Source organism: Ambystoma mexicanum, chromosome 13, assembly GCF_040938575.1.
Source record: "Ambystoma mexicanum isolate Mex_15411 chromosome 13, UKY_AmexF1_1, whole genome shotgun sequence".
Taxonomy (NCBI): domain Eukaryota; kingdom Metazoa; phylum Chordata; class Amphibia; order Caudata; family Ambystomatidae; genus Ambystoma; species Ambystoma mexicanum.
The window spans coordinates 132,646,554-132,674,493 of NC_090938.1; the positions used below are offsets into that span (position 1 = coordinate 132,646,554).

At 44.4% G+C, this 27,940-nt stretch overlaps 1 protein-coding gene across 4 annotated transcripts in view; it reads left to right on the forward strand.

The window, feature by feature from the left end:
- The window catches only part of SRPK1 (SRSF protein kinase 1), a 936,001-nt gene extending 931,604 nt beyond the window's left edge, over positions 1-4,397 (forward strand). For 2 of the 4 annotated variants that reach the window (XM_069633440.1, XM_069633438.1), the window contains one exon: positions 1,882-4,397. In XM_069633440.1, coding sequence (XP_069489541.1) covers positions 1,882-2,066 — 185 coding nt within the window. In that variant the 3' untranslated portion in view covers positions 2,067-4,397. The remainder of the gene's footprint in view (positions 1-1,881) is intronic. The other 2 variants (XM_069633441.1, XM_069633439.1) reach the window with 2 other exon arrangements.
- The last annotated feature ends 23,543 nt before the right edge of the window (positions 4,398-27,940 follow it).

Consider the following 27,940-nt stretch of genomic DNA (forward strand, 5'->3'; position numbering starts at 1 on the left):
AGCGTTAAGCTTTTATATTTCACGCATGTCCCGGGTCAGAGTGGACGATCAGCTCTTCATTGGTTACGCTGGAAAGCGTTTGGGACAGGCTGTGACGAAACAGCCAAAATAATCCATCGAGACAAAGTCTGAGTGTTACCGCTTGGCGGGTAAGGACCCACCGGTCGGCTTAAGGGCCCATTCTAGCAGGGGTATGGCTGCCTCTACTGCCCTGCAGAGGGGTGTTCCTATTCGAAACATCTGTGATGCAGCCACCTGGGCTTCGGTACATACTTTTGTACGTCACTATTCCCTCGATTCCATCCGGGGGCAGGATCTGGCCTTTGGCAAGGCGGTCCTTTACTCCGCAATATGATTGGGCATGCTAAATTTCTGTTTAATTCTTTTCCCACCTCGTTGCATTATTACTGCTTTGGGAGTCTATCATAGATATGGAATACGTCGGAGGACCCAATCCCCTCGAAGAACAAGTTACTCTTAGCTGGTAACGTTCTTTTGATGGGATGGTCCGACGACGTATTCCATATCGCTCCCTCCCTACCTTCCCCGCTACAGAATTTCTTATGTGATTGCAGCTTACGTTTCCACAAGGCTTTGTGCGTCAGACTGGCAGAAGACTGGTGGCACACGTTCTGGGAAAAAACTATAACTGAGGCTACGGGCGTATCGACGTCATCGACGCAGACGCCGCAGTTTTTCCGAAGCTGCACAGCTGTGGTGATTACTGTCATAGATATGGAATACGTCGTCGGACCATCCCATCGAAAGAACGTTACCAGGTAAGAGAGTAACTTGTTCATCTTATTCGCTCCAGATGTTTTCTTCATTTGAACCAATTTTTCATTGGGGTGAGATATTAAAATCTTTTTAGGCAGACCTGTAGTCATAGGCCACCTAAGGACTATTGTATTGTTAAATGGCTCTGCATCATAGCGGGGCTTTCCATCAATCGACCATCTAATTAAATCCAGTCTTTGTCTGTCTGTAGCCTTTTAACGTGTTGTCCTGCATAATGGCACATAAACGTTTGGGAATGAGCATGCTGCATGTTTTGTGTGTGCATCTTTGTACAGCTGAAACAGTTCATTCATACTTTGAATTGGAGGTGCCTTTTTGAAATGTAGACCGCCTCCAATCTGAAATCTTCAAATGTTGGGTTTCCAAGATTGATGCGTTTTCAGCTGTGGTATTTTTAGCTCAGGGTCTTTTTCCAGAGTTTGACGTTTTGCCTTTTTAAAAAAAAAAGTTTCTTAAAGCAGGAAAAACGTTTTTCCCCGCCCCTTTTTCTTCCTCTTTATTTCCACGCCTTTAGTCTATCTGGGAAGCGCTGGTTAGTAGTATGCAGTATTGCTCCTATACAAGACTGAGAGTAATACCTTGGCTTGTGGAGAAGACTTAGCCTTGGCCGAGCTCCTGGGGATACAGGAGGATGGTATCCATATTTTAGAACATGGGGCAGCCTTGGATTGTTAACATTTCCTGCACGATTCTTAATCTCTGCATAGAATACTGAGCCAGTGTTACTGCTACAGAAGTAAACTTGATTCATTTAAGAGCTGTTCGATAAAATGTATTGGTATTGGATGTTTGGAGCACATGCATGTACTCATTGCCTCCGAAGAATGGAGTGTGTAGTTTGCACTTGAAGTCAATATGGAGTGCCTGTTAAAGTGTGCACTGAAAGCCGATGACCGCATTGGAGGGGCAGTGGGAGGAGGGGGGGGGATTGGTTTATGTTAATCTTACTAGGCATTTTTTTAGATATCTTCACTACCGGTGTGTAGGATCGCTTAGAGTTGTAGCGTACACAATGAGCAGCCAACCTGTGTATGTAGTCCAATTGGTAATATCCAGTTCTTTATATATTTCTCTGTTTTGCAGGTGAGCTGAAGCACATCACTAAGTTGAAGCCATGGGGCCTTTTTGAAGTACTGGTGGAAAAATATGAGTGGACCCAAGAGGAGGCTGCCGGGTTCACAGACTTCCTTGTACCGATGCTGGAGCTAGTCCCTGAAAAACGAGCCACGGCAGCTGAATGTCTAAGGCACCCTTGGCTTGAATCATAGGAACCCTCCCTGATCAGTCTTCCTCCCCCACTCCACCCTCCCCATGTGCTTTTTTTGCAGAAAGTACAAATGTATGTCCCTGCACCCTTCACCCTCTTTCCTACTCTTCCTCTGCCCACGTACCCTACCTATTGTCAGACTCAAGTCTTGTCTGCGTTTTTGTGGAGACAAAATCATACTTGGAAACTTTTCAAATATTTGATATTCTAGTTCCTGTGGCCAAGTGTCTGGCCACAGGGAAACTTTATGATCCTCTGCCTTCATTGGACTTGCCAAAGATGACCAGCAAATAGACTGGAATAAAGACCCAGCACTGGTGGCCCTTGCGCTTCTGGATTCATTGCTTACTGAGTAATCTTCAAAGGACATATTCCCCAGAAGGAACTAGAATGGCCATTGTGGGTGGCAGTCCTATTGGGTTAGAGGGATTGGAAATGAATGAAAACTTTGTAAACCATTGTAGATCTTTTTTTCCTTTTTTATTTTTACTCACCCACTACCTCCTTTTTTAAGTTTAACAATGGACCATTGGGCCTAGGGGTCAATTTGGTTGGCACGTTAACTGAGAACCTTTCATCCAATCTATCATCTGTCCTCATATAGAAATCTTGTGAACCAGTTGGATTGTTGTAAACGATCTCCTCAGCATTCTCCATTTGATGCTTAGTCTGCCCTACGACGTTGCGACTGGTACTTTCCGTGCTAAGAGGATAAACGCAGTAGGGTCCCAGCCTCCTCCTCACTGAGGAGGCCAGATCCATAAAGCCTGTTTTGGGTCCCCGAAAGGCTTTCCACAGTGACAAAGATTTGGAATGCAACAAGATGCTTTTACAGTGCTTCTGATTTTTCAAATTCAAAGCTGTGTTTGGGTTCAAGGTATTGTTTAATGGGGAATTTCTTCCTGTGATTTGTATCAGAGAGGAGTCTGCTGCTTAATATTGCTGATTAGGTTTTTAAAATTTACATTGCACCAGTGGGCCCAACTGCCTTTCCTAAGTGGGTCACATAAACAATTAGACTTTTTAAGGTTTGTTTTCAGGTCTCAAACCCCTTTGCTCAGTCGGGCACATTGTGTATTGCCGTGGGAAGGAGTTTGGGGGAACAGAAGCTTGTCTGCCCTAATGGACCAAACCTATTCTCATGTATATTACAAGCTGCTCATGGACGCTCCAGCACTCAAGATGGTCTATGCAGAAACCAACTGCATTCTACGGCTGAAGATATTGGAGTCTTGAACCATTGCATGTTTTTACTATGTGTGGATGTTTCGGCTGGAGAGGCCGTTCTAAATGTTTGCAAGCAACTTTGCTCCATTTTCAAGATTGTACCGTTGTGAATTATCCTAGTCAGATTTCTTGGCAATCCAGTACTTCAGTTTCTCCTTAACTCTTCTTTCTCCTGCCCTACCTCTTGTTCGTCATTATTCCCCTTTGCCTCACCTTAAATTGACTGGTTTGCGTTTGCTCATATTAACCACATTAATTTAGTCTGGTGCTCCCTCTCCCCCATGTCACTTGTAAATCTGACCCATTTGTACTGTACTTCATTTGCCCTAATTACATTTTTATTATTCTATCCATCTACCTACTGTTTGGTCCACGTTTCTCATAACTCCCACTCTTTATAAGGCTGATCTGTGTTCCTCTTTTCTCACTTGATTGTACAAAGTTACTTATTGTTGTACCCCTCTATGGGTCATCCAACCTTCTTATCCTCACCGTGAGTGTCTGACCCACAGCAGTCTGTTACTCATTGACTAAGGCTCCATCCAACTCAATCCCAAATGTTAGAAGTCTGTCTCTGCAATCCCAAACTGAGTTTTATCCATGGGGAAACAGACATGGTAGACTTATTCAACACAACTACAAGCTTAGTGACCAACCTGCAGTTCCTTATGCAGCCTTTTTCGAATTGGTTTGAAAGGACTTCAGCCCCAAAGTGTGCTTGCATGGTCATTTGGGAGAACTTGGTGGTCATGAGGCGTCTCCGGTGGTATGTTTGCTTACTTTTGCTATCCTATGCCATTTAACTGTGAGGTTAACTTTGTCCTAAATGCACTAAAAGGTTAGGGCCAGCACTTTTTGCTCTCCGCTGAGCCAGCGTGCACTCTGTAGTCAGAATAGCTACTATGTTGGTGATCTCCTTAGGGCAAATCACACTATGCCCAATCTCCACTCGAACTTCCATGATGCCTCAAAGCACTGACTGACAAATGATGCGTATTTGCAGTGTCGGTTTAAGAGACGATAATACATTTTTATTCTTTATACTTGGGTGCAATGTCTTGTCTTTCTTTGTAAATGCAGTAAAATAAACATTATTTAACAACCAGCATGTTGTCAGTCTTCCTCAACATCTGCGGCTACTTTGTGCTTATTGGTACTATGTTAAGGTGGATTTCCAAAGGACATTGCGAGCCCACCCTATTATGGTGAACATATAGACTAGACACATAGTTTAGCCAAACCCAATCAAGATTGGTATCAGAGCGGAAAGGCTTGGACTCAGGAGAAGTGTGATAGTGGTCTATGGCTACAATGAGTCTACACAGAGCAACACCAATAATTCCATTTAGGATGGGTTTGTACAAAAATACAATTGGGCCTTTAAATTACACCCTACCAAGTAAAACCTCTAGTCAACTATTATCAGACCAACACTATAAAACCGATTTCTGAGGCTTGTGGATCTGCTTAGAATCGCAGTCTTTGCATAGGCTGTGAAAGTTGCAGGGTATTTCACATGAAGTTTTTCGAAGTTCAAAAAGGGACGACAGGGCGTGACTGTAATACTATCCCTAGTGTGACATACCCTGTACCCATAATCCCTTGCACATCCCGATCCCTCAAATAATTTTTTCCCACCATTGTGGTTGGTTGCATTTTCAGAGAGTCCGTAGCAGAAAGCTACTTTTGGAGGTAATTACATCCAAACTACTCTTATAAGTTACCGCACTTCGACAGCTGATCTCCGGAGCATCTCGATGCCTTATTCTGTACACCGAAATGGACGTCTGGACCAACGACTGGCTTCAGCCGACACCTGGCTTTGACCTAACCAGACGGGAGAGCGCAGTGGGGGCTCATCCTTTCTATTTAGCATGTCTGCCCCCTACTGCCTTTGTCTTGCTGCCTCGGTCTACCTTCCATTATGGAATGTACTGCATTTAAGTTTTAATTCAATGGATGCACAACCACACTGCACAGATCGCAATAATTAACACCCAATTTTAATCATAGCGAAAACAGCCAACACTTGTTTCAACCACAGTTGTTCTTCCTGGCTTAGGTTAACATAACATGATACAAAAATAACATAGTACAAAATAATACATTTTAAGACGTTTTTGCGACGGGCGAGGTATGTTGTACCATTAAAATACAACAAGTCCATATTGAGTAAAAACAACCATAAACAGAATACCAAGGTATAATGGCCAAAGCAATTAAGCAAGAGAACAAAAGGGAAGAGGGGACAAGAACAAAAAAACAGACAAAACAACTAATTGGATAATCGAATCAGCAGAGAAAATGTAACATGCTTGCACATTAATGGCTACACTTGCATGGTCAGTGCACAGAAATGCAACATCATTTTATCACAGATTTAGGTGACACCTGAGCCAAGCTTTGACGTTCTGAATGCTGATTAATACAGGCGGTTGCCCTGTCCCTTAATGTGTTATCCTGGCTGAAAATTAACACTTTGGCTAGTGACCATCACCCTCTATTAGTGACTAGTATCACGAGTACTCAGAAACCCGTGTTTGAAGACTGATAATTCTGCCCATGCGGTAATTGGGCCATTCCTCTTTTTCTCTACCTGTGGTGTCCCCCAGGTGTCTAACCTCTCTCCCTGGCTGTTCAACCAATACCTGCCACTCCTTGCCCATCGCATCACCGCTCTCTGCCCCAACTTTGAGTGCTATGCGGATGACACCCAGGTCATTTCAGGCTACCTTCGGCCTCCTCCTCTCCATATTTTGATATGGTTACCAACCCTTTAGTGAGAGGTAGGAGATTTTGGCCTTTTTTTCCTATAGGACATGCGTGGACGGAATGGAAGAAAAGGGTAGGAAAGCTAAAAAGGTAGACAAAATTCCAAGTTTAGGAAGGGGTGATTTGCACAGGTCAGGTAACAACTATGTAGGGAAAAATTCCATAGTTTGGGGGGAAAATCGAGAAAATGACATACAAAAAAGTATGTGGTGGACATGGTTGGCCCGGTAAGGCAATGGCTTTTGTGAATTCTGAGAAAAACAATGCTCCACTAAAGCCCCCCCGACTCTTCCAGTTAAGAAATTACAATTTTTTTTTTAATGTTTTACAAAACAAGCGGTACCACAAGCCAAAAAACGGAGCCATGGTACACAGGAGTTTTATGCTTACAGCCTAAACAGACGTACTGCAAGCATACATTTTTTTGAAAGAGCACAGGCAGACTTTTTGAAGGGTAGGTGACTTGTGCAGGTTACAAAAGTGTATAGTGCTTAAAGCAGTGAGTAAATGTAGGTCACATTTGGGCAATTAAAGGCTTGTGTGTTAAAGGGCAGCAGCAAATGGGTTGAAACGTTATAGAAACCGCGCAAACACAGCAAATGTCGTACCTTCCCGCGTTCCCATGGGTGGGTGCACCTACTTGGGCGCAAAGGGAAAAGCCTAAAACACGGGTTATCCCAAGTCTTTCGGCACAGCAGATTTTCAGACCTTTTGCTCATGCGGATAACCTACAGATTTGGGCCTAGGGTGTTTTGAGCCATCAAGGAAAACGGGGAACTACAGGCATTTCCGAAAAGAGGACACGTGGGAATCCAGAGGTCTGACTTGCGCAAATCATCCCAGAATTTATTACCCAGTACCCCTGGCAAAGTCTAAAATGAGGCGAAACAAACCCACAATTTTCGCACATTTCACTCTGCTCAACCACCGAAACACGCCACCAACAAATGGCCTACCTTCCCGTGTTCCCACAGGTGTCCCGACGAAAAAGCGCTACCTCATTTGTGGGTGCACCTACCTGGGCGCAAAGGGAACAGGCTAAAACACGGTCAGCAGAGCAGATTTTCAGGAATCTTGCTCATGTGGACAACCTACAGATTTGGGCCTAGGATGTCGAAGCCGCCAAGGAAAAGCATGGAACCCTATGCATTTCTGAAAAGACTCTCTTGGGAATCCAGAGGTCTGACTTGCACGAATCGTCCCAGAATGTATTACCCACAAGCCCTGGCAAAAACCCACATGCGAGACGGGTGCCCATGGCCAGGGACATTACCCCTGACTTTGCTGGAGCTTTGGCTGGCCTGCGTTACAGCTTCTCCCTCCGGGAAAAGTCGGGGAATTTCCTGGGCCTCCCTGGAACCAACGCTGGGCTTGGGGACGTTCAACCCACATGGGAGTTAGCTGCCTAAGGCCAGGGATGTGAGCCCCTACCACCCTTGAGCTCTGGCTGGGTTGCGTTACACCTTCTCCCGACTGGGAAAGGACTGGGACCCTGCTGAGGCTCCCTGGGACTGCCGCTGCATTTTAGGGATGGTCATCCCACATGGGAGACAGCAGCACAAGGCATCATCCCCGACCATCCTGGAGCACAGGCTGGGCCGCGATACAGAATTTCCCTTGGGGGAGGGAAGGGGAACCTGCCGGGGCTCACTGGAGCTGCTGCTGTGCTTGGGGACGGCACACTCGCATGGTAAACGGATGTGCAAGGCGGGGACATCACCTCCAACCGTCCTGGAGTTCTTGATGGCCTGTGTTACAATTTTTCCCCACCAGGGAGTTGCGGCAGTTCGGCAATACCTCACCGAGGGGAAAAGCTGTAACGCAGTCCAGCCAGAACTCCATGACGGTTGGAGGGGTGTCCCCGGCCTTGGACATCAATTTACCATGTGGGTGTACTGTCCCCAAGCACAGCGGCAGCTCCAGGGATGCATGACATCCATTTGGAGGGGGGGGGGAGGGCCACCACAAAACGTGGGACGGGCCCCCCCCCCCAATGGATGGGGCAGTAGGTTTTGGGCACCCTAGGTGTGTGGCACTCTTCCCGCCACCCCCTTTACATTTCAACATTCCCTGGTGGTTTAGGGAGCCCCTCAACCCCCCCCCCTAAAATGCATCCTACCACTTTCCTTTTTTTACCCAACTTCCCTTGGCGCAGATGGGCACATTAGTGTGCCAATCTGCCCCCAAGGTGCCCAAAACCTACTGCCTCATCCATTGGGGACCTGTCCCGTGTTTTGTGGTGCCCCTCTCGCCTCCACCCCAGATGGATGTGGGGCATCTCATGCAGCCCTCCCTGGGGTCAGATCCCCCTTCCTAGGAGCAGATATCTGCCCCCAGGGAGGGCTGCATGAGGTGCCCCCCCTCCATTTTGGGTGGGGGGAGAGGGCCCATCCCTAGGGGCATATAGGTACCCATCTGCTCTGGGGGGCCCTAACCAGCAGGTCCCATCCTTTGGGGGGGCCTTCCCACACTTTCCTGGTGCCCCCCCAATGGATGGGGGCACCTCATGTAGTCCTCCCTGGGGGTGGACGGCCCTTCCTAGGGACAGAATTCTGCCGCCAGGGAGGGCTACATGAGGTGCCCCCTTTCCATTTGGGGTGGGGGGGAAGAGGGCCACCCCCTTACCATAAAATATTTCCCTGGTGGTCTAGTGGGGGGGGCGCACTCCCCCAAAACCAACCATGTATTTGTTTTTTTGGTTTGGGTCCATCCCTAGAGACAGATGGACACCAATCTGCCCCAGCGGGGCCCTAACCTGCAGGCCCCATCCTTTGGGGGGCCTGCCCATACTTTCCTGGTGGCCCTCTCCACCCCTGCCCCCATTGGATGGGGGGGACCTCATGTCCTCCCTGGGGGCATATGGCCCTTCCTACAGGCAGAAATCTGCCCCCAGCGAGGGCTACATGAGGTGCCCTCCCATCCACTTGGGTTGGGGGGAGGGCCACCCCGCTTTCCATAAATTTCCATGGTGGTCTAATGGGGGGTGGGGGGACTTCCTCCACAGCAACCCATTGTTTTTTCATTTTCGGATTTGGGCCCTTCCCTACAGGCCCAAACCTACAGCCCCATGCTTCGGGGGAGAGGGGGCCGCTTACCTTATAAGCAGCCCCACACGTCACAAACCCATCCATTGTGTTTCACAGGCATTTGCTGCCCGTGGATCGAGCGCTCTACGCCTGATCCGTGATCAGCAATGCCTCAAAAAGAGTCTCCCCTTTCCAACGACACCTCCCTCGATCTCATCATCGGCTCAAAAAAGCCAGAGATCGAGGGAGAAGAAGGGCTCTTACCTTCCCTCTTCACTGTGGCAGCCAAAAATGGCTGCCGAGGTAATATTACTTTCAGTTTCATGTCGGATTGCGCACGCCGACATTAAAGTGAACGTAATCCAACCCCCGGGCCATGGGGAGGGACCTCCCCCTCACATAGCCTGGCGGTTGATTAGTTTTGTGCGATCCCTGCTTTGCAGGGATCGCACAACACAGATTACCAAAAAGGACAAACTATCTCATCCTTGGCACTATGGAAGTAATGTCAAGGACGAGATACGTCGTCCTTGGCAATTAAGAGGTTAATGGAGACTTGTAAACTCCATAGGCATCTGCTTTTTGCATTGTGACACGCATCCCCTTTTGTGCAGGGCCACTGAGAAGTCCCTTGGACTTCTTTTAACGTTTAACTATATTTTCTTAGTTGGATTACTGTTCCCAAGAATAGTAAAAGGACTGCTGTCTTACTCACCTTTTCTTTTGTGGATCCAGCACACACCACCATATGTGGAGTGCTGGGGGGGGGGGGTGGTTACATAGTAACTCCTTTATCCCACTTCTCATGTAACATTCTGTTACACTAAGTAACTTGAAGGGCTGGTAGCATTGGTTTCTTTTTTACTACCTTGTGCCATATATCTGCAGGCTGATTCCTCAGCTGCAGTACAGCACCCATGGGTGACCATTTTCCCAAAATGGCCCCCGTCGTCTTTTTTTGCCATTTCTTGTCAGTTAGTTCCTTCTGGGCTTTTACTCTGTTTGAATCGGGTTTAAGTTTGTGCATTTTGCCTTGTTTGTGCTTCAGCCCTGAAGCCCGCCCAGGCTCCAGTATGTCTGGAAAGGCAGGAAGTGAGGGAGGGTTGTAAAACGTCCCTGTCCTTTGTCTCTAAGTGTGCCAAAGTGAAAGCAGTTCTGATTGGTCAGTTGGCTGTCCAGGAGGACAGCCTCCCTGATGGGTGGTTGACAGCCTAGGGCTGTGAAGGAATGGGAACTTACTTAAAATGCAAGGTTTTGGGGACTACAGGCAGTTTACCACTGGAGGACGACATCTTACGAAGACATAAAGAAATGCCTGCAGTACCCCCCTGGACCGCGAACTGCCTGGTGAAGCCCTGCAGCTGTGCTGACCCAGTTTTTGTTTATATTGGAAAGACCCATACCGGTCGACTTCCTCCCTTGGGCTAGTAGAACCAACTAGCCTTAAAACAAGCTTTGTTTTGGCGCAACCCCTGACTTGCTCTGACTTTCCAAGGCTGCAGAATCCCAATTTCTGGGGACCCGTGACCATTATTGAGTGCATTTTCTTCAGCGGTGTGAATCCGGCCAAAACTTCTTGGGCATTCGGGGGACCCTACAGAAGCAGGAAATCTTCATCCATAGTCCGCCCTCACCAGAGTCCAGGACCAAGGGATCAAGTAACCTCTAGCCAGAGCTGTTTGTTCTTATTCAGCGCTGAGAAAACAGCGCCAAAACCACAAAATGCAGCTGAATCAAGGGGAATCCATTGCTGCAGAGCCCCTCTCTCGAGTGCTGCCACAAAAGCCCACCAGACGTCCTCCCTTTCATCACCACTACCAAGGACTAGGAACAAGGGCCTGCGACACTGCAACAGTAAGGCATCCAGCTGGAAGGAATTCCTTAGTTCACAGGTACTGTGTGGATTGGGGTAAATCTACCTTTTGGCAATTGTGGTGCTTCCTAGCTTGGGGAGTACTTTTACCCTCTTTTGAGTTGCCCTCAACTCACTTGCAATGGCCTTCCAGCTTGTGCTGCTTCAAAGTGGCTCCTCTTCACCTTCTGTGATTTTTCTATTTGAACGGACGATTTAAAAACTTTTTTTAAGAAGAGAGAATCATAACTTTGAACTGGCCCATATACTTTGGCTGTTCTGGCTCCCTAAAGGCTCCCTTCTGAACCCATTGGCTTTGGCAGTGCTTGTTCCCTTACAGGTTTTTACATCCCTCTGGGAGGATCTGTTTTTCTAAGTACAAAGTATGTTCTGATCGAACTAACTTACTGCAATGGTGATCACAAATAAGTGTTATTACTGACCTCAAATTACGTCGCTCAGTGTGTTGTAATATGTGTAATATATGAAAGGTTTCCTCGCCTGCTTTATTGCTCTTGTTGAAATTAAATCCTAACTTTGGGATTGTTACTATTAGTTGCTGCTTTTTAAAGATTGTCTAATTATCCTTGTGTATATATAAATAAATATAATATAACTAAGTGTGTAAGTGTTTACTTGGATACCTGTATTTACTGAGTTCATTGTACAGCTCTACAGCTCACATTACCCCTCTTAAGATAAGCCTGGCTGCTCAATCACACTACCAACTTTTGTAGTACGGACCTATATTAAAAGGTGGGTTACCGAATCCCAAGGGATAATTCTTGTAAAGTCCCACACCAGTTGGACTCTACAAATTCTTACGTAACGCACGTATATTTTCACATTCTGACTTGTCACAATTGCGACTGCAATTACGTTTGGATCTACTATAGTCACCTTTGTGTATATGCTTAATGACCCTTTTTTATGACAACTAGTAGCTTGCAGTACTGCGTTCACGGCTCATTCTTTTCTGAACTTATAGGTCACATGCCCCTGTGGAGTCATGGAAATTCTTGGAGCTAAAATGTCTATACTTGAGGCACTCTGTCTAAGTAAAGGCGAGTCCCCAAAAAACTCCAATAATTCACTTTATGAACATTTCCAAATTAGAATGACATCAATAATAGCATCTCCAAATATGCATTTATGGGGCGCAAGCTGGATTTACCAATGCATATGACTGCTCAAACTGAGGCATAAATAGATTTGCCGGTGCATAACTGGCTCCCATGGCAACACCCACTTGTTTGTAAAATATGCCATTAAACAAAAACACGTTTTTGTCTAATGCTAATAGCTCTTTCATGAACTTAATATGCTAAAAAAAAGAAGCTATTTTTCTCTTAATATATAATGCACACTCAAAATTGCTAAGTCATGTTGAATAGAAGTATATAAAGATTTAACATCCAAAGTCACCAAAATATAACCCATCTTCAGTTCCAATTCATTAAGTATCTGTAAAACATGCATGGTGTCCTGTAGATACATTGGCCTGCCCTCTGGTATCAATTCAAATTGCTTTTGAATCTTGGGTCAAAAATATATATTTGGAATTGTGGAACGTTCCACCACCAGAAATTGATTTTCTGCTTAAGTAAGAAGCCCCTTGTTATACCATTTAGTAATTAGCTGTGTCACAGATGTTCTAATCCTACTGTTTGGGTTAGGCGTTATGATGGTATAGCAACCTGGTATATTTAAATGTTTGTGTGCCATTTGGATATAATCAGACTTATTCAAAATAACATTGGTCAAAAGTTTAACTGCCAGAAATTCTTATGTTTAAAGGTTAAGGGAGTGTCTGGAATGTCTCGTCCTCTAGGGCATGTATGTCCCTAATGATTGCTTTTTGGAATGTATCATCACATTTTCGCCTACAAACATTGGAGTAGTGAGATTTTCTCATCCTCTCTTTCGTATGCTTGCTTTGCTGTTCTATATTCGATTCATTTGCCACATCTTGAATTGAAGGATCTGGTTCATGTAACCTGTCTTCCATGGACACCAAAACATGAGTAGATTATGTTTGCACAGACATGCTAGATGGCAATGAGTGAGTTTCAGATGGAACATATTGTTTGACTTGTGCTGCAAAAATGTGTAAATTAATTTAAATACATGTATATCTGTGTAATTGTTAGATAATGATTGTGCAAAAGATAGACCTTTATTCAATAGTTATTTCCTGCGAAGAGATCTGATAAGTGGACAAATAATACACTAAATTACAAATCTGCTCTTATTCTGTTGTAGAGCTCGTGTCATTCTTCGTTCAGGTATTGGGTTGTTTACCTGATCAAACAAAGAAGAGAGATGGAGTGATATACAATACACAAGCATACCCTCGAACTGAAGGGATCAACCCTTAACTCTTTGAAACACACAGCTTGTGATTGTAATTGCAACCTTATCTAGGAGAATTCTCTTTCAGTACCATGTTCACTTATGGTGTTTGAGAAAAGACCATTGCTTTGACATAAGTTTATTAAAAAAATACACATTTTATTTTTCAAATGCATACAAATATTAAGAACACCATGTGGTGTATTGTTAAAGTGTATATTCAGTCTCCTACATTAAAGATCAAGAAGACACGTTCACTGCGGTATATGCATGAGCTTTTCCCCCTTCAACAAGTAAATGTTAGTTCAATTACTTGTCAGTTAAAGTGTCTTGTGCTGATGTTCACACTGGGCCATAAATCATTAAACACGTCTCACTTAATCTCATTCCATTCACTCTACTCTTCATTCACTTTCATAATCTCACTCCAAAACCACAAATTGTGCCCGACATGTTTCTTTCCGATCTTAGTGTCTTGTGTCAAATACTCGGAAATTCTTCAGGGGCTTGTGTACGGGGTTAGTAAGGCATGCATCCCATCTTAGTAAACGTAAACAACATAAAACCCGAGCTTTTCTACTAAAAGCAATTCCTTTGCAATTTTCTTGTCAAAGTTGCAGTTGTATTCTCAATACATGGGTTTGTAGTGCCCTTTGGTCAGTTTACCCGGAAGAGAATCGCCACCTATCAAGGAGCAGTAAACAGAGAATAGGGGTATCAGTTACCTACTCAATGCTGCTCAACTCTCAGACAACTGTTGATCAGTAACAGAAATCTTGGCTTAAAGTCTATTGACATTGTGTTACAGTAAAAGATACATCTGTGCATCTTGAACAGGTCCTTCAGTATCTGTTCTTCAAACTCGATTTTTGTTTTTTGAGCTATCCTAGTACCCCAAAACAGGTGGGCCTAGGCTCTCATAGTTATTCGCTAGTGATTCAACACGCTAGCGTGGTCCACTCACTGTTTTTTATACTGTGTGTTGAATACCTTGTATCTTTTAATTCTTGGCGCTGTGTGTTGGTAATCGGAGAAAGAGGGAGCCCTCTCGCATCAGTCGGAAGAGGAATCTCTGCCCGCTATGGAGGAAAAAGGGACCCATTAGATACAAGTTCACGAGTCCTCCTGTGGTTTTCATTCAACTGGCCTATTGTGGGCTTACCCAAACGGGCGAGTCTCTATGGCGAAGTCTTCAAGATGACGTGGAATTTCACTTTCTTTTCTCTTGTGTTCCCGTGTTTCTATTGCTAAACGGGGATTGGCCCGTGTGTCACTAAAGGGGGGGGGGTGGGTCCAAGCACTCAATTATTTGTTGCCCATTGCCTATACTTCAATCCAATATTTGCTAAGTGTAATTCGTATAGTCATATCATCCTTGCCTCCTTACATTTTAGGTCCCGTCTCCTTTTCCTTCTCAAAGCGGACAGTTGACTTAATGGCTGTGCAAGTTGGACCGTGTGCGGTTCTGGAAGCTAAACCGGATTCCAGCCTGTGTTCATGGAACCCATCCTGCTATTCCTGACCGTCTATCAGAAGTGCTCTCTATAAACTGGAAAACAGAGCTAATAAAACACCCGCTACCTTTTACAGGGTAAATCAGTGTCACAATCTCATACGTTCTTTGCAAACAATGTATTGTACGGCGCTGGCCCCTCAATAATGAGGGTATCTGCGTCCCACTTCTGAAACGGTAGATTGGCGTAGCTTTATGACAGCCCTCCACATCCTTCTATACAGTTATCGCTAACTTCATTATTGCCCGTGATATTGCTTACCGTTCGTCTTCCATGTTGGTTCCGCATTCACCAGCGATGTGTCTGTTGACGTTCTCTCCGGCGCGAATCACTTTCGGGGTGGTTCCGGTTTAATTCCCAGCATATCCGGGGATTTCTATCCTTGTGTTCCACGTTGGCGCCTGCGCTGTTACTCGGCCGAGGGCAGACACTCGCTGGCTTTTTACTTTTGGTCAAATCCGCTCCATTACCGTGTCTGGCGTTCCACAACATGTCACTCCTCAATGGAAATATGTTTCTTGGTGAGTGCACATGGCTGTAAATCGTATGTAATGATTTAGTCGAAACAGGCTACAAAAATTCCAAATGGTCATTAATTAACTGCGAGTCTGGACCTGTAGCCTTAACACAGTTGGCATCTTAAGTTTCTTATGCCCACCAGTCGACTTTTTTCGTTAAGTCCTGTAGTCATGCTGTTTGTGAGAAAAATCGACTGTTCTTTTTCAAGCAGTATCCTTTTGTTCCTGTTGCTGTCCGTGCCTGGCCTTTGTATAAAATGGTCCAGCTTTAGTCGTCCACAGTGTGGTTATGTTCGATCCAATGATCTACTAGGGGAGCATTACGAGTCTTGTTTCTAATGCAACTCCTATGTTCGCCAATTCAGATTTTTATTTTCCTGTCTGTTTTACCCACGTAGAGTTTTTTGCACGGGCACCATACTGCGTAAATGACCATGTTTGAATTGCAGTTTGTAAAACTTTTTTTTGCCAAAGTGGTGGTAAACCAATATCTACTGCTGTACTTTTAAAGGTAAATGGACAGCATGTTTACACCCGTGTTCTTTCCCACCTCTCCTGCCCCTGAATTTGTGCCTGGGGTTGAAATATTTAGAACCATGGGGATTTGGAAACCTGACTTGTCTCTGATTTCCTTGCTTGAAGCGACACGTTTTCTCCAAAAAAGATGAGGTAGATGGGACTGTATCTTTCAGTTCCCGACACAGCTCCACTTGCGCTCCCTGGTTGTAAATCGGGATCACTTTCAATGTCACAACTCACTGGGGACAACACCACACTACTGCCCCTAGGTCTTGGTGTTTCATCATACTTGGGTTGATGGGTATAAACCCGGTCATCCCTATTGTCCCTAGAAAATTGGAGATCTCCTTAATTTGATTACACCCTGATGTTGACGAATAATAGAAAACATAGTTTTGTCATTTTTCTGCTTAGTGGACGTTGGTGCATCTCTTCTATAAGCGAGCGCTTTTGATTCCCAGTCTCTTGCCCCATCTCTTTTTCAATTTCCATTTAAGTCATTGCCCCAAGTGCAATAGGACATTTCTGTGGAAAAACACACCGGGTGTGTAACTGTTAAGACTGATTTTCCATACTCTTGCCTGGGGGACGTTTTTATAGAAGACCAACCTATATTGTGACAGGGACAACTCTGGGAGCTGTAGCCAAACCAGTTCAAGGTAGCAGTTACGAGAGGGCTATACTTGGCTCAAGTGGTATTGAGCTTGTAAAGGGCTCACAATGAGTACACACAATGGGAGTCACAGATTACACTTGGTATCCATAAAAATAGTTATTTATTTATGGCCAAACACTGACAAATGACTACTAACAGAATTATCACACAACACTAATAATAGAATACATATATACAGTCACTAATAGAATACATATATACAGTCACTAGTGTAGGGCATAATACACAGTCCTTCCCTATGTTGTCTGGTGCCTTATGCCCAAAAGTTCAGGAAAAGCTCCAACATAGTTTGTAACACAGGATCAAAAAAAAGAAGGTAGGGTCTCTGTGGCCCAGTGAACGATTCCAAGGGTTAGAGGACAAGTTATTCAAACTAACAAAAGTGTCCCCAACCTTCAGAAGGCTTGCACAAGCAAAACATTTAAAGGGAGTTTAGGGGCAGGTAAAAACCACTAACTCTGCCTCCCCCCCACATACTCCGATTCTTCACAGCACTTCGCAGGTCAATGGAAGAAGGTACGAGGTCTCTTTTCCCGCCGTCCGCCTCAGTCAATGATTCGCAGTGGTTGCAGGTTCGAGCCGATCTCTGGTCAGTGTCTTTGGCTGGTGCAAGTACTCTCTGTGGCAGAATGCAGAAAAACATGAGGCAGGACCCCTCCCACGACTGGACACGACTCTTGTGAGCTGTTTTGGAAGGTAGTCCATGCAGCACAGCGACACACATGGACTGACTTGTCGTGGTCCGACCTCCCCTCCTATCTTGGGTCCCCTTGACGCATGGAGATGTCCTTTATCCTTACTAAGATGATTGGGTAATTTGTGCCTTGTCAGATCATGGTGTTTACATTCTACAGGTATTGTGTGTAACTCGGAGAATTCAGTTTTTTTTTGTTGCTAAACTGGATTGCACAGAAGAGAAAGCCTGTACTACTACTTTAAAAACAAAGAGCACACTAACAAAGAACAAAACCAAGTGATCACTGGACCTTCGCATCAAGAAAAAAGTGCAGAGAAACATACCGTACATAAGCTATTACTAGAGAGAGTACTGAAAGCCAATGATGGACTCATCCTCAACAGATCAAATCTCATGAAATTACTACTACAATTACTTGTTGGTGAACCAAAGGATATTAAAATTGTGACATTCCCTAAAGAAGAAGAAACTGATCGCTTCCACCTAACCTCCAAGGCAGTAACAAATCTAATTTGGACGGCTGCTGACGAACTCAGGAATTTGTGGATTTGATTTCAAGACTTATGGGTCACAATCTTAAGGACTTGAAACAAAACAGGCCAAGACAAATAGGCGACCTGTGAAAAATAGATCTCCAAATGAAGAACAATCTATGGACGATATAAACGCAAAACCAATAGGTTTCTCTCCAGCAGTTCAAGGACCAAATGCACTTCGCATAAGGATCAAATGTTGCTGCGACAACAAGGACAATGCTCAGAAGACGAACAAGGTGCCAATGGTGACAAAAATTGACACGGAAAAAACATGGGGCTGGCTTGCCCCAAAAAGGAAACACTATACCGACTGTCCTGACTGCCCAACAAAGCTGTGGATTGCCTCGTGGAATACGCAAGGATTTTGTCACATGCTCGAACATGTAAATGACGAGCTGTTGATGGCAGATATAATCTGCATTCAGGAATGCTGGCTACAAGAGCCCCCAAATATGAACGGGGCCACATGCCTATTGAAAGAGGCTTATAAAGGCAAAAAAGGAAGACCTCTTAACTATCATAAAAAATAATCTTAAAGGAAAAATAGTGCAGACCTTGACACAGTCACCCCTTATCCAAATCACAATAATACAAGAAGAATCAAATGGTAAAACAGAAAAGAAAACAAAATATTCAACCTCTATTGGAATAGCAAGGCCAAAGACGGTGATGCCTTTCTGGAAACAGTCACAAAACATATTGACGTGTTAAGAGCAGAACATCAAAGCTCTTTGATAATTGTATGTGGTGACTTAAACATAGACTGTACTGACAAACTGGATGGCTTTACAAGTCAAAAACAACAAAACAATTCACGAAGGAAAATTGGCTAGTGGAGATGAAAATTCTAGATTTGCTACAGGTAAACGGAAACGTGAAGTGAGACTTGAAAGGTGACCCAACCTGGACATCGTATAATTCAAGCGCAACTTTGGATTACTTTTTTGTTGACTGTGAAACCATTAAAAAAATGTGTGTTTAAAGATAATACCAACAACAAAAAGTGATCACAAAATGCTCATTCTTACCTGTTCTAACTAAACAGTGTAATGGTAGCACGAGAAACGAAAAAAGGTGGGCACACAATGTCATTGTGAACAATGGCTTAAATGGAGATTGTCACCAAAAATGATACCAACTCTCAAAAAAAACAATAGCGAATTGGCAGATATCGACGGGAACGGGTGTAGAATATGAGGCTTGCCTAACTGCCTTTAGGGAAATAAAGGGCACAAATACAAAGGCCAAAACAATCAGGCTGCATCAATTCAAGCCTGAGATAGCAGAAAAAAACATCAATTAGCAAAAGAGCTTAAGATATTAAACAAACAGGATCAGTGCGCGATAAAAGCAAAGTACTAAAAAGATCTGATCAGAATTGGGCGAAATGACACAGATCCCAACTTTTTCAAAAAGACTCAGAACAAATGTTAAAGGCAACTTACAACAAAAATGCCAAATTTCTAAGGGCACTACTAAATCGCAAGACTGACCTTCAAGGTGCGAAGCAGATCAACCCCATTCATGAAGCCAAATGGGTACAACAATTTCAAGAAATATATAGCCAGCTGCCTAACGAGGCAGAGCAAACGCACGAAAGTACCACAGAGGAAGCATGGAACATAGAATTTGAAAAGTCCAAAATTTTGTAGTGAATCAACAAAGCCAGCACATCTCGAGCCCCAGGGCCCGACTGCCTAACCAACACAATACAAGCCCCAGAAGTGTGGGCAGATATGTGCTATGTGCCATTTACAAGAATTGTTAACAGACAAATACCAGAAACATGGACAAAAACAATAACCATTCCCATACATAAAAGGGACAGATCTAGACCCGAGAATTACTGCCCAATATCACTACTAGATGTGATGGGCAAAATCTTTGCCGGCATGCTCCTGAAAAGGTTGAAAGAATGGATAATATCTGGAAATTACGACCACAGGCAAGCTGGATTAGTTGAAAAAGTAGATTGCGGCCTAAATCTGCTGATATTTAATCTATTGAAGGCAAAAAAGATCCATGAAAATCAGATGCTGTGTCTTGCTTGTATAGACGTGGTAGCAGCTTATGATAGTCGACCAACAAATATTGTGTGACAAGATGGGGCAAAAGGGATGCCCAGAAGATCTGGTGGCAGCGATTAAAGTGCTCCACACTGGCACTTCCATTGAAGTGTGGCTAGATCAGTACTTTATAACTTTTACATCTTCGACATAAAAGACTGGCTTGAACCCCCAAGAACCTGTTTGCTAAAATTAGGTGAGACTGCAGTAGGTCACCTACTTTATGCAGACGACCTAATTATCCTGAATAAGACCCCCATTGGTCTGAAGAGAAAATTCGAAGCACTTGACAAATATGTCAAAGAAAACAAACAAAAATAAATCCAGAAAAATCAGAGATTCTAATAATCAAAAAATCGAGAGCGACAGCACAAACCTCTTTTAAATGGTGCGTAGATAACAAGCCCATTTCGATAATAAAGTACTTGGGAGCGATAATAAGTGCTGACTGGCGTGATCAGCCATGGATTATGCACTTACATCCCAAAATGGACCAATTAACGGCACAAGCACTAATGTTAAAAAGAAAATGTAGCAAGTTCTCAGTCCAACCCATAGTTTACTTCTACAATGCAAAGGTGATCCCAACAATAATTTACGGAGGTGACACAGCGTTGAGAATACCGTGGGATACCTACAACAAGCTAGAAGCCAGGTTTTGGAAGAAAGTATTGAGAATCGAGACTTGTGTACCAACGAGCATACTAAAGCATGAATTGGCTCTCCATTCTCTATGCAGGTACAAGTAGTCTGGAAAGCTCTAGCAACATTCAAAAAGATAGTTTCAACAGACTGCTCACCACAATATGCAATCTTCAAAGCTGAAAACGAGAGAACCTCATTCTGGCCCTTGATTGCATGGAAGAAAAAATGCAATGAGATTCTGCAAAACTTGAATGTAACAGACACTTTATGCAATCACCCAAAGCGGGTTAAAATACTACTCCTGTATGTAGACTGGTCGCAAACAGAAAGCGCCCGAGCCTCTTCTAAATTTCACTCTCAACAAAAATTACCATAGTTTCGAAAAGCTTGCCTGGATATCTGGAAAAAGAGCACAAACCCCACTCATCGGGAACTGATTCAGAGATTCAGACTAAACATCTTAAGAACAAAAACAAATCTAATGAGATATGGCTTAGTAAGAGATAATACATGTCAGCTTTGCAAGCAGGACAGAGAATCTTTGTAGCATTTGAGCTTGTTTTGCCCCGAGTTGAGATCAGAAAGGGCAAAACTGTTCTAGTCTACGCTAATGCCATCTTGCGACCTAGTTCCTGACTTGTGGTGGACAGCGCTGTATGACGAACCAAATAAAAAAAATTAAAACGCTTGCCATGCTTCTGTAGCAGGCATCACCGTACCAGACTGTCGTCCGGTAGACCTAGTGCCAATACCGAACTTGGGTGATATCGATCTTAGGTGAATTACCACCTTGCATTTGAATTATCCCTTACACTGCTGCGACCCACCACCTAGACGATACTAGACCTCACGCTACCTGACAACAATTACACTGCACCAGCCCTTTCTTGCCTAATAACACAATGTATCTCCATGCGCTTTATACAGTGCTACTGAGATCGCTACTGTACATTTTGAACAGCCAATACCCAACCGTGCTACCGAATCCACCATCACCTGAGCCCTTACATAACCCTTATACACTAACTGAAATGACTTCCACACCATGCCCCGGTCTCATGAGGAACCTTAAATTGCGTTCCAGGCTCCCAAGACTCTGACCCTATATCTAAACTAGCCCACAATAAGGTGACTAGGAATCCGTCCCTGCACCCTCTTCAACTGAACAGTAGACTCCACCTCGAGCCCATCCGTGACCAGAAAATTACGCATGAATCTGTGCCACCACCCCTAAAACCAGCCGAACATGGCACCAAGGGTGCACTAATAAATGCCCGCTCCATGGTAGCCCATGCATCAGACATTGCCGACCTGCTACATAACGAAGACTTGGACTTCTTAGCGGTCACTGAATCTTGGCTTCATTCCACGGCAGGCCCTGCAATTATGCTAGCGGTACCAGATGACTACACGCTACTAAGACTTGATTGGACCACCTCTAGAGGCGGAGGTCTTGCCATCATAGCCAAAACTAAATTCCCTATTACAATTGAATCACCCACCAATGCTAGCTCCTGTGAATCTTTAACCGCCAAGTTCACCCTATATAACACTCAATCCATCTCCATTCACCTTATCTACCGACCTCCGGGCCCTTTAGGGTCATTTGAAGAAGACCTCACAGACATCTTATCAAACAATCTTAAAAACTCCTCACAACGCATCTTACTAGGAGACTTTAACCTCGGATTTAGCGACCCCACAGACGCCAATGCCATTACAATCAATAACACCCTAGAGGAACTGGGCTTCACCCAGAAAATCACTGAGCCTACCCATATCAAAGGGAGAACTCTGGACTGGCTAGCTGTGCACAACTGCCCAGTCCTGGTCTCTGCCATACTCCCGCATCCCTGGACAGACCATTACTTGATCTCGTTCACCCTAGAGGCAACCCCAGGACAAGCTAATAGTATAGCTCCAGCTGTCCAGTCCCGAAATAAAAAAAATCACCCCTGAAATCTTGATCCCGCTGATCACACCGACCTTGAATGCCATTCCAGATCACACAGACCCATTCATGATGGTGGACATCTACAATAAAATCATGCTCTCATCCCTTGATGCCATAGCCCCTTTGAAGCTAAAAAAGAGCAAGCCCCGGAAACTCATCAATTCCTGGTTTTCGCCTCAACTTAAAGCCCTCAGACAGGAAAAGCGACGCTGTGAAAAAATCTGGCGAGCTCACCCCTCAGAAAATAACAAAAAACACTTGAGCGGTCTAGCTTCCCAATATAAAAAAGAAATTATACTGGCCAAACAAACGTCTTATAGCACGTGAATCTCACAAGCAAAATCCAACACTAGAGAGCTTTTCACAATACTTAAAGAGGTTGAATCCCCAATCCAAGTGCCCGACTTGTGTATCAAAGACAAAGACAAAAACTGGTGCACTGGCATACAAAATGCCTTAGCGAACAAAATCTCCTCTCTTAAGACAAAGATGAGCATTAAAAAAGAATCCCTGCTCTCCTCTACTAATCCAAGTACCCACATCCACAAAAAGGCTCACCTGACTCAATCACCCCCCCAGCGCATAACCCCCCCATTAACTTCCATAAAGTATCCACCAAAGAGGTAGAAAATACTATTCTCACCCTCAAACCTTCAAACTGCCATGGAGACCTATGCCCCGCTCAATTGATTAAGGATGCAGCCTGTGATCTTGCACCATTTATTACCAAACTAATGAACGCGTCTTTCACATCAGGCAATAACTTTAAACAGTCCTGGGTCCTCCCCTTGCTTAAAAAACCAAATTTCGACCCATCCACTCCAACCAACTACCGCCCCATTACCACAGTACCGTTCCTTCTTAAAATCCTCGACAAAATAGCATACCAACAGATCCAACATTACCTTGAGCACTTCCATCTCCTTGGCGTCCGACAATCGGGCTTCAGGCCTCAGCATGGAACCGAAACTGCACTTATAGATCTCAAGGCACAGATAGACGAGTTGAGAGATCAGGGTAAAACAGCACTATTGCTACTCCTTGATCTCTCGCCGGCCTTCGATCTGGTCGACCATGAAATCATTTGCAACCACCTACAAAAAGCTGCCCACTTCTCTCAAGAAGCAACCAATTGGATCCAGTCCTTCCTTAATAACCGCACGATGAGTCTTCTCACTGTCAGCAGCAGCTGACCCAACACCCATCACTTGCGGCGTGCCTCAGGGATCCTGCGTCTCCCCTACACTTTATAACATCTTCACGAAGCCCCTTTTTGATGATCTAGACGATCTGGGTATCACCTACACTAATTATGCCGATGATACCCAGATCCTCAGCTCGTTGTCGGGGGATTATGACAAGGATTTGGCCTTCGTTAATAAAGTGTACCTCATCATCCAGGCATGGATGGCCTCACACGGTCTATGCCTGAATGATGACAAGACGGAACTCCTCATTCTAGGCCCTACACACTACCTCAACAAGCTTGACCAGAAATATTCATCGTTTATAATTGACGACAACAAAATTAAGGTAGCCAAGGAAGTTAAAACCCTCGGCTTCTATCTATATTCCACCCTCACCTTCAACAAACAAGTGAATGCAATGGCCTCTGCCACCTCCTATACTTGCAAACTCATTAGGGCAGCCAAACCCTTTCTCTCCCCCACCAACTTTACCAGCTTGGCCAGGGCGTTGATCCTGTCCAAGTTGGACTACTGCAACGCTTTATATGTAGGTTGTAACAAATATATCACAAACAAAATTCAAATCCTCCAAAATAATGCCCTTAGAGCGGCCCTCAGTATCCCGAAGAAAGCCCATATCTCTGACTCCAGATGGTCTGTCAACTGGCTATCCACCAAAGACAAGATATTCCTTAAATCGGTTTCTCAGATTCATAAGTGTCTCCACCAAGCAGCCCCTCAATACCTCATCTCCACATTTATCAGACCTACCCTCTCTCGCCCCTCTAGAACGGCCAATTCCAACTTCTCCTGGTGCCCAGGTTCAAACGTACAATGTCTGGAGGCAACAGCTTCCTAGTAAAAGCAGCGCAATTCTGGAATTCCCTTCCTCCTCCCTGCAGGGAGGACCTACCCTACCACCAGTTCAGAGCTAGGACTATCCACTGGCTCAAAACTCTCGATTCATAATGACCCTCCGCTGCCCAGCTGCGCCACTACCATACTGCTCCGCACCTCAATGAATGTAAATATGTACATAGTATTGCCTACAGTGTATATGTTCTACCCACCCTATGTAAATATGTATATAGTACTGCCTATTGTGTATATGCTCTACCTATCCTATTCGGGGTGATACGTCCGGCACTGTAACCACAGCTGGACTTCACCCCCCTGTATGTAACTAAGTTTTGAAATCCTCTTGCTGCTTCTGTGCCTGGCTACCCCTGGGTTAGGTGCGCATTACAAATAAATATAAATACAAAAAAAAAATGCTTCTGGAAACAATGCTAAATAGATTGTCAAAGGAAGTAGTAACCCTACAACAAGGAAAAGAGGGAGCTTTGTTTTAGGAACTATCCTCCCGTAGCTTTCATTTTTAGAAATGTAACGCATTGTCAAACCATGGAGTAAAGGACAAAATTATATGGACGGAAACAGTATAAGAACAAGGAGAAAGTTGGGGATCTTGGTTCGGCTATGTAACGAGGATGTGAAATTCTTTAATTTTTTTTCTAAGAAAAAGTTTGTATTTATGCTGAATGCTTAATAAAAAACTGTTTCTATCAGACTCTATGCATCAATTGAGTTCTGGGGCCCACAATGTACACATTTTTAGAGTCTCTAGCATCATGTAACCGCTTTAATGACTGTATTCCCATTGGCCATAATATTGGCAAGTTGCCTGACCTTTCTTCTAAAGAAACTTCCCTTTTGTCCCCATAAGGATAAGGTGGTTCCAGGAGCAGTTATTTTATCCCTAATTTTGCTTTTGTTTCATCTAATCCAAGAGATAATCCTTATGATTTGTCAATTTTGATCTCCCATGTCTTTAGCTGAGGTGGTTTGTGTAAAGTGGATGCGATAAGAGCTCTCAAATTTGATTTTGACCATATTAAGTCCTTCCAAACATTAGCTCACTTTTTGTTGGGCTTGTTCCATTAAAAGGGCTGAAAAGCTCTCAAAGCAAGATGGCTAATTACCTGCATTTCAGTCTCATGAGCGAAATCGTCTTTCCCTTTCTCAGACTTGCATGGTCACACTATCCATACATCTATCCCATCTCAGAAATCTGTAGGACCGCCATGTGGGCAATGCTAGTTGCCTTGTACAAGGATTCGTCTTTGTATGCTTCTTTTAACCAGGAGGTCTGGCCAGCCTACTTGAGCCCTGTGGGCATGTACTGCTATCCTGCTCGAAAGACTTTGAACCGAAATTAAAAGCCACAGGTAAAAAAAGAGATGTTTTCACCCACAATGAAATGTACATCTCTACTTTGGCTGTCCTTCCCAAAATAAGCTAACCGACACCCACAGGGTGCTACCTGAGCCGCTGATAACCAACTCCTCGCCAGTAAGGAGCACGATTTGTCAATGTTTCCCTGTCGTTCGTGGTATATACAGCACTTGGTTCTTAAACATTGCAAGACATGGTTACTGGTAGGGTTCCTCAAATTCCACTTCATTGCTTCTGTAATCAAAAGCTACTACTTGAACTTCTCCCTAGGGTTTGCAAAACGTATAGACTTTGATTTTATGGAAATATTTCTGTTGCACAGATAAGGGATTTTATTCCTGGTAGTTCGTGACCCCCAAACAATCAGTGGCCATAAAACTCATTGTGTTATTCATTTCCAATGTTTTCCACCTGTTGGAAACCTTCCATATGATAAAGATTCCGGATGCCTTGGAGTCTACAAGGAGTGAGCTAGTTGACGTCACTAGTTCTTCAGTAACCCATAAGGAAATAATATCAGAACTTCCTGTGTTTGATGTATGGCTGGTTTTCCTGTCCAAATGTTTTACATTTGCTCTAACCATTTAACCAAACTTTTTCACATCAGTGGCAGTCGTCCATTTCTGGCCTCAGTTGACTGGCTTGAAGGTTCACTGCAACAAATGTTGGTGAATGTTCAGAAGGTGTGCAGCACTGTTAAACTTGGGTTTTGAAATAAATGACAGCATAACAATAGTTTTGTACTTCTCCAGCATTGGATCTTTCATGGATTCACATGCTGTTTGAATATTCCCCGTTTTCAGGCTGGGAATCCTCAATAACATTAAAGAAGTTTATCTTTACATTTTATAAATTGCTTGTCACTTTAGTGCTCTTAGTCGTTTTGGGTCATACTGCCCACAGCCAATTAGACAGGTCCCCTTAACTCCACCCTTTCTGGCCAAATTCAGATTTTTTTTTTACTGTACGTTAAGTGTTGGGAATCCTCACGAAATCTCTTTGGATATTCGATTTGGTCTATTTTCTATTCGTTTTTCCTTAATATCTTGGTTGGTAATGTGTTGCTTCTCGCCGACTGGTGTGAATGTCCAGCCCATTCCTTCACCTCTGGGTTTGCTGCACTTCTGTCCTGTTTGAGACCTTCAGGAGTCCGTGGACGACATGAAAGGACACAAGGATGAAAGCCCTGCTCAACTTGACACCTTAAGAACCTGTGCATTGAGGATCTTCATGAGCAATGTCCCTGTCTGTACCTGGACCAAAATTTGAACAACTGCACCATCTGCCAGTTCTTGTCCAAGACCCTCAAGGAGCACTACCAGAGGTTAGTGACTTGGTTGGCTGTCGGTGCCAGGGCCTCTGTCTCGACCTCTGTCCACAGTTACCCCTCTGACAAGTCTATAACCCTGTATTGTACTCCCTCCTCAAAGAGGTTGAGGTCCTTTGAAGAATCTACCTATAGAAAGAGGGCAAAAACAGGACATGGAATCACATGCTCAGGCTGCTCCTACATCGACTAGTTGTTGACATCTTCATCTAAGGTCACCTTGTTGAACACTATGGCACTGACAACACCCTCATTGTCCATTTTGTCATCTAAGCCCTCTTCAGAGTTGTGACGCTCGCCCACGACTACAGCCCCTCAATATACAGCATCCTTGTTGATGGGCCACGGGCCGCCCAAGTCCTCTTTCACAACGACTAACATCCCACCAATGTCTCGTTGATGACCAAATCAACTTCTTCAGTGATCAGATTGATTCTCTGTTCCATTGGCGACCATGTTGACAGCCAAATCACTGTCTAGGTCCACTACACCCACTGCCTTTTCAGCTAGACCCACTCCACGTCTTCATCGTCCAATGCCTGTTCAAAGGCCATTGGTTTCCTCTTTTCCAAAGGGAGTTGCAGTGAACCGGGAGGTCATGTCAGTGTTGAATTACCTCCCCAGGCCAACTCGTGTTCAGCCACTGTTCTCACTGGCTGCGTATGCACTGTCTGCGGTTCCTTGTCAGATCCTGGCCCCTCCTGACTGACTGCTACAGCAGGGTGCCGATTCTGACGAGGACATACCAAAGGGAGTATCCTCTGTTTATGCC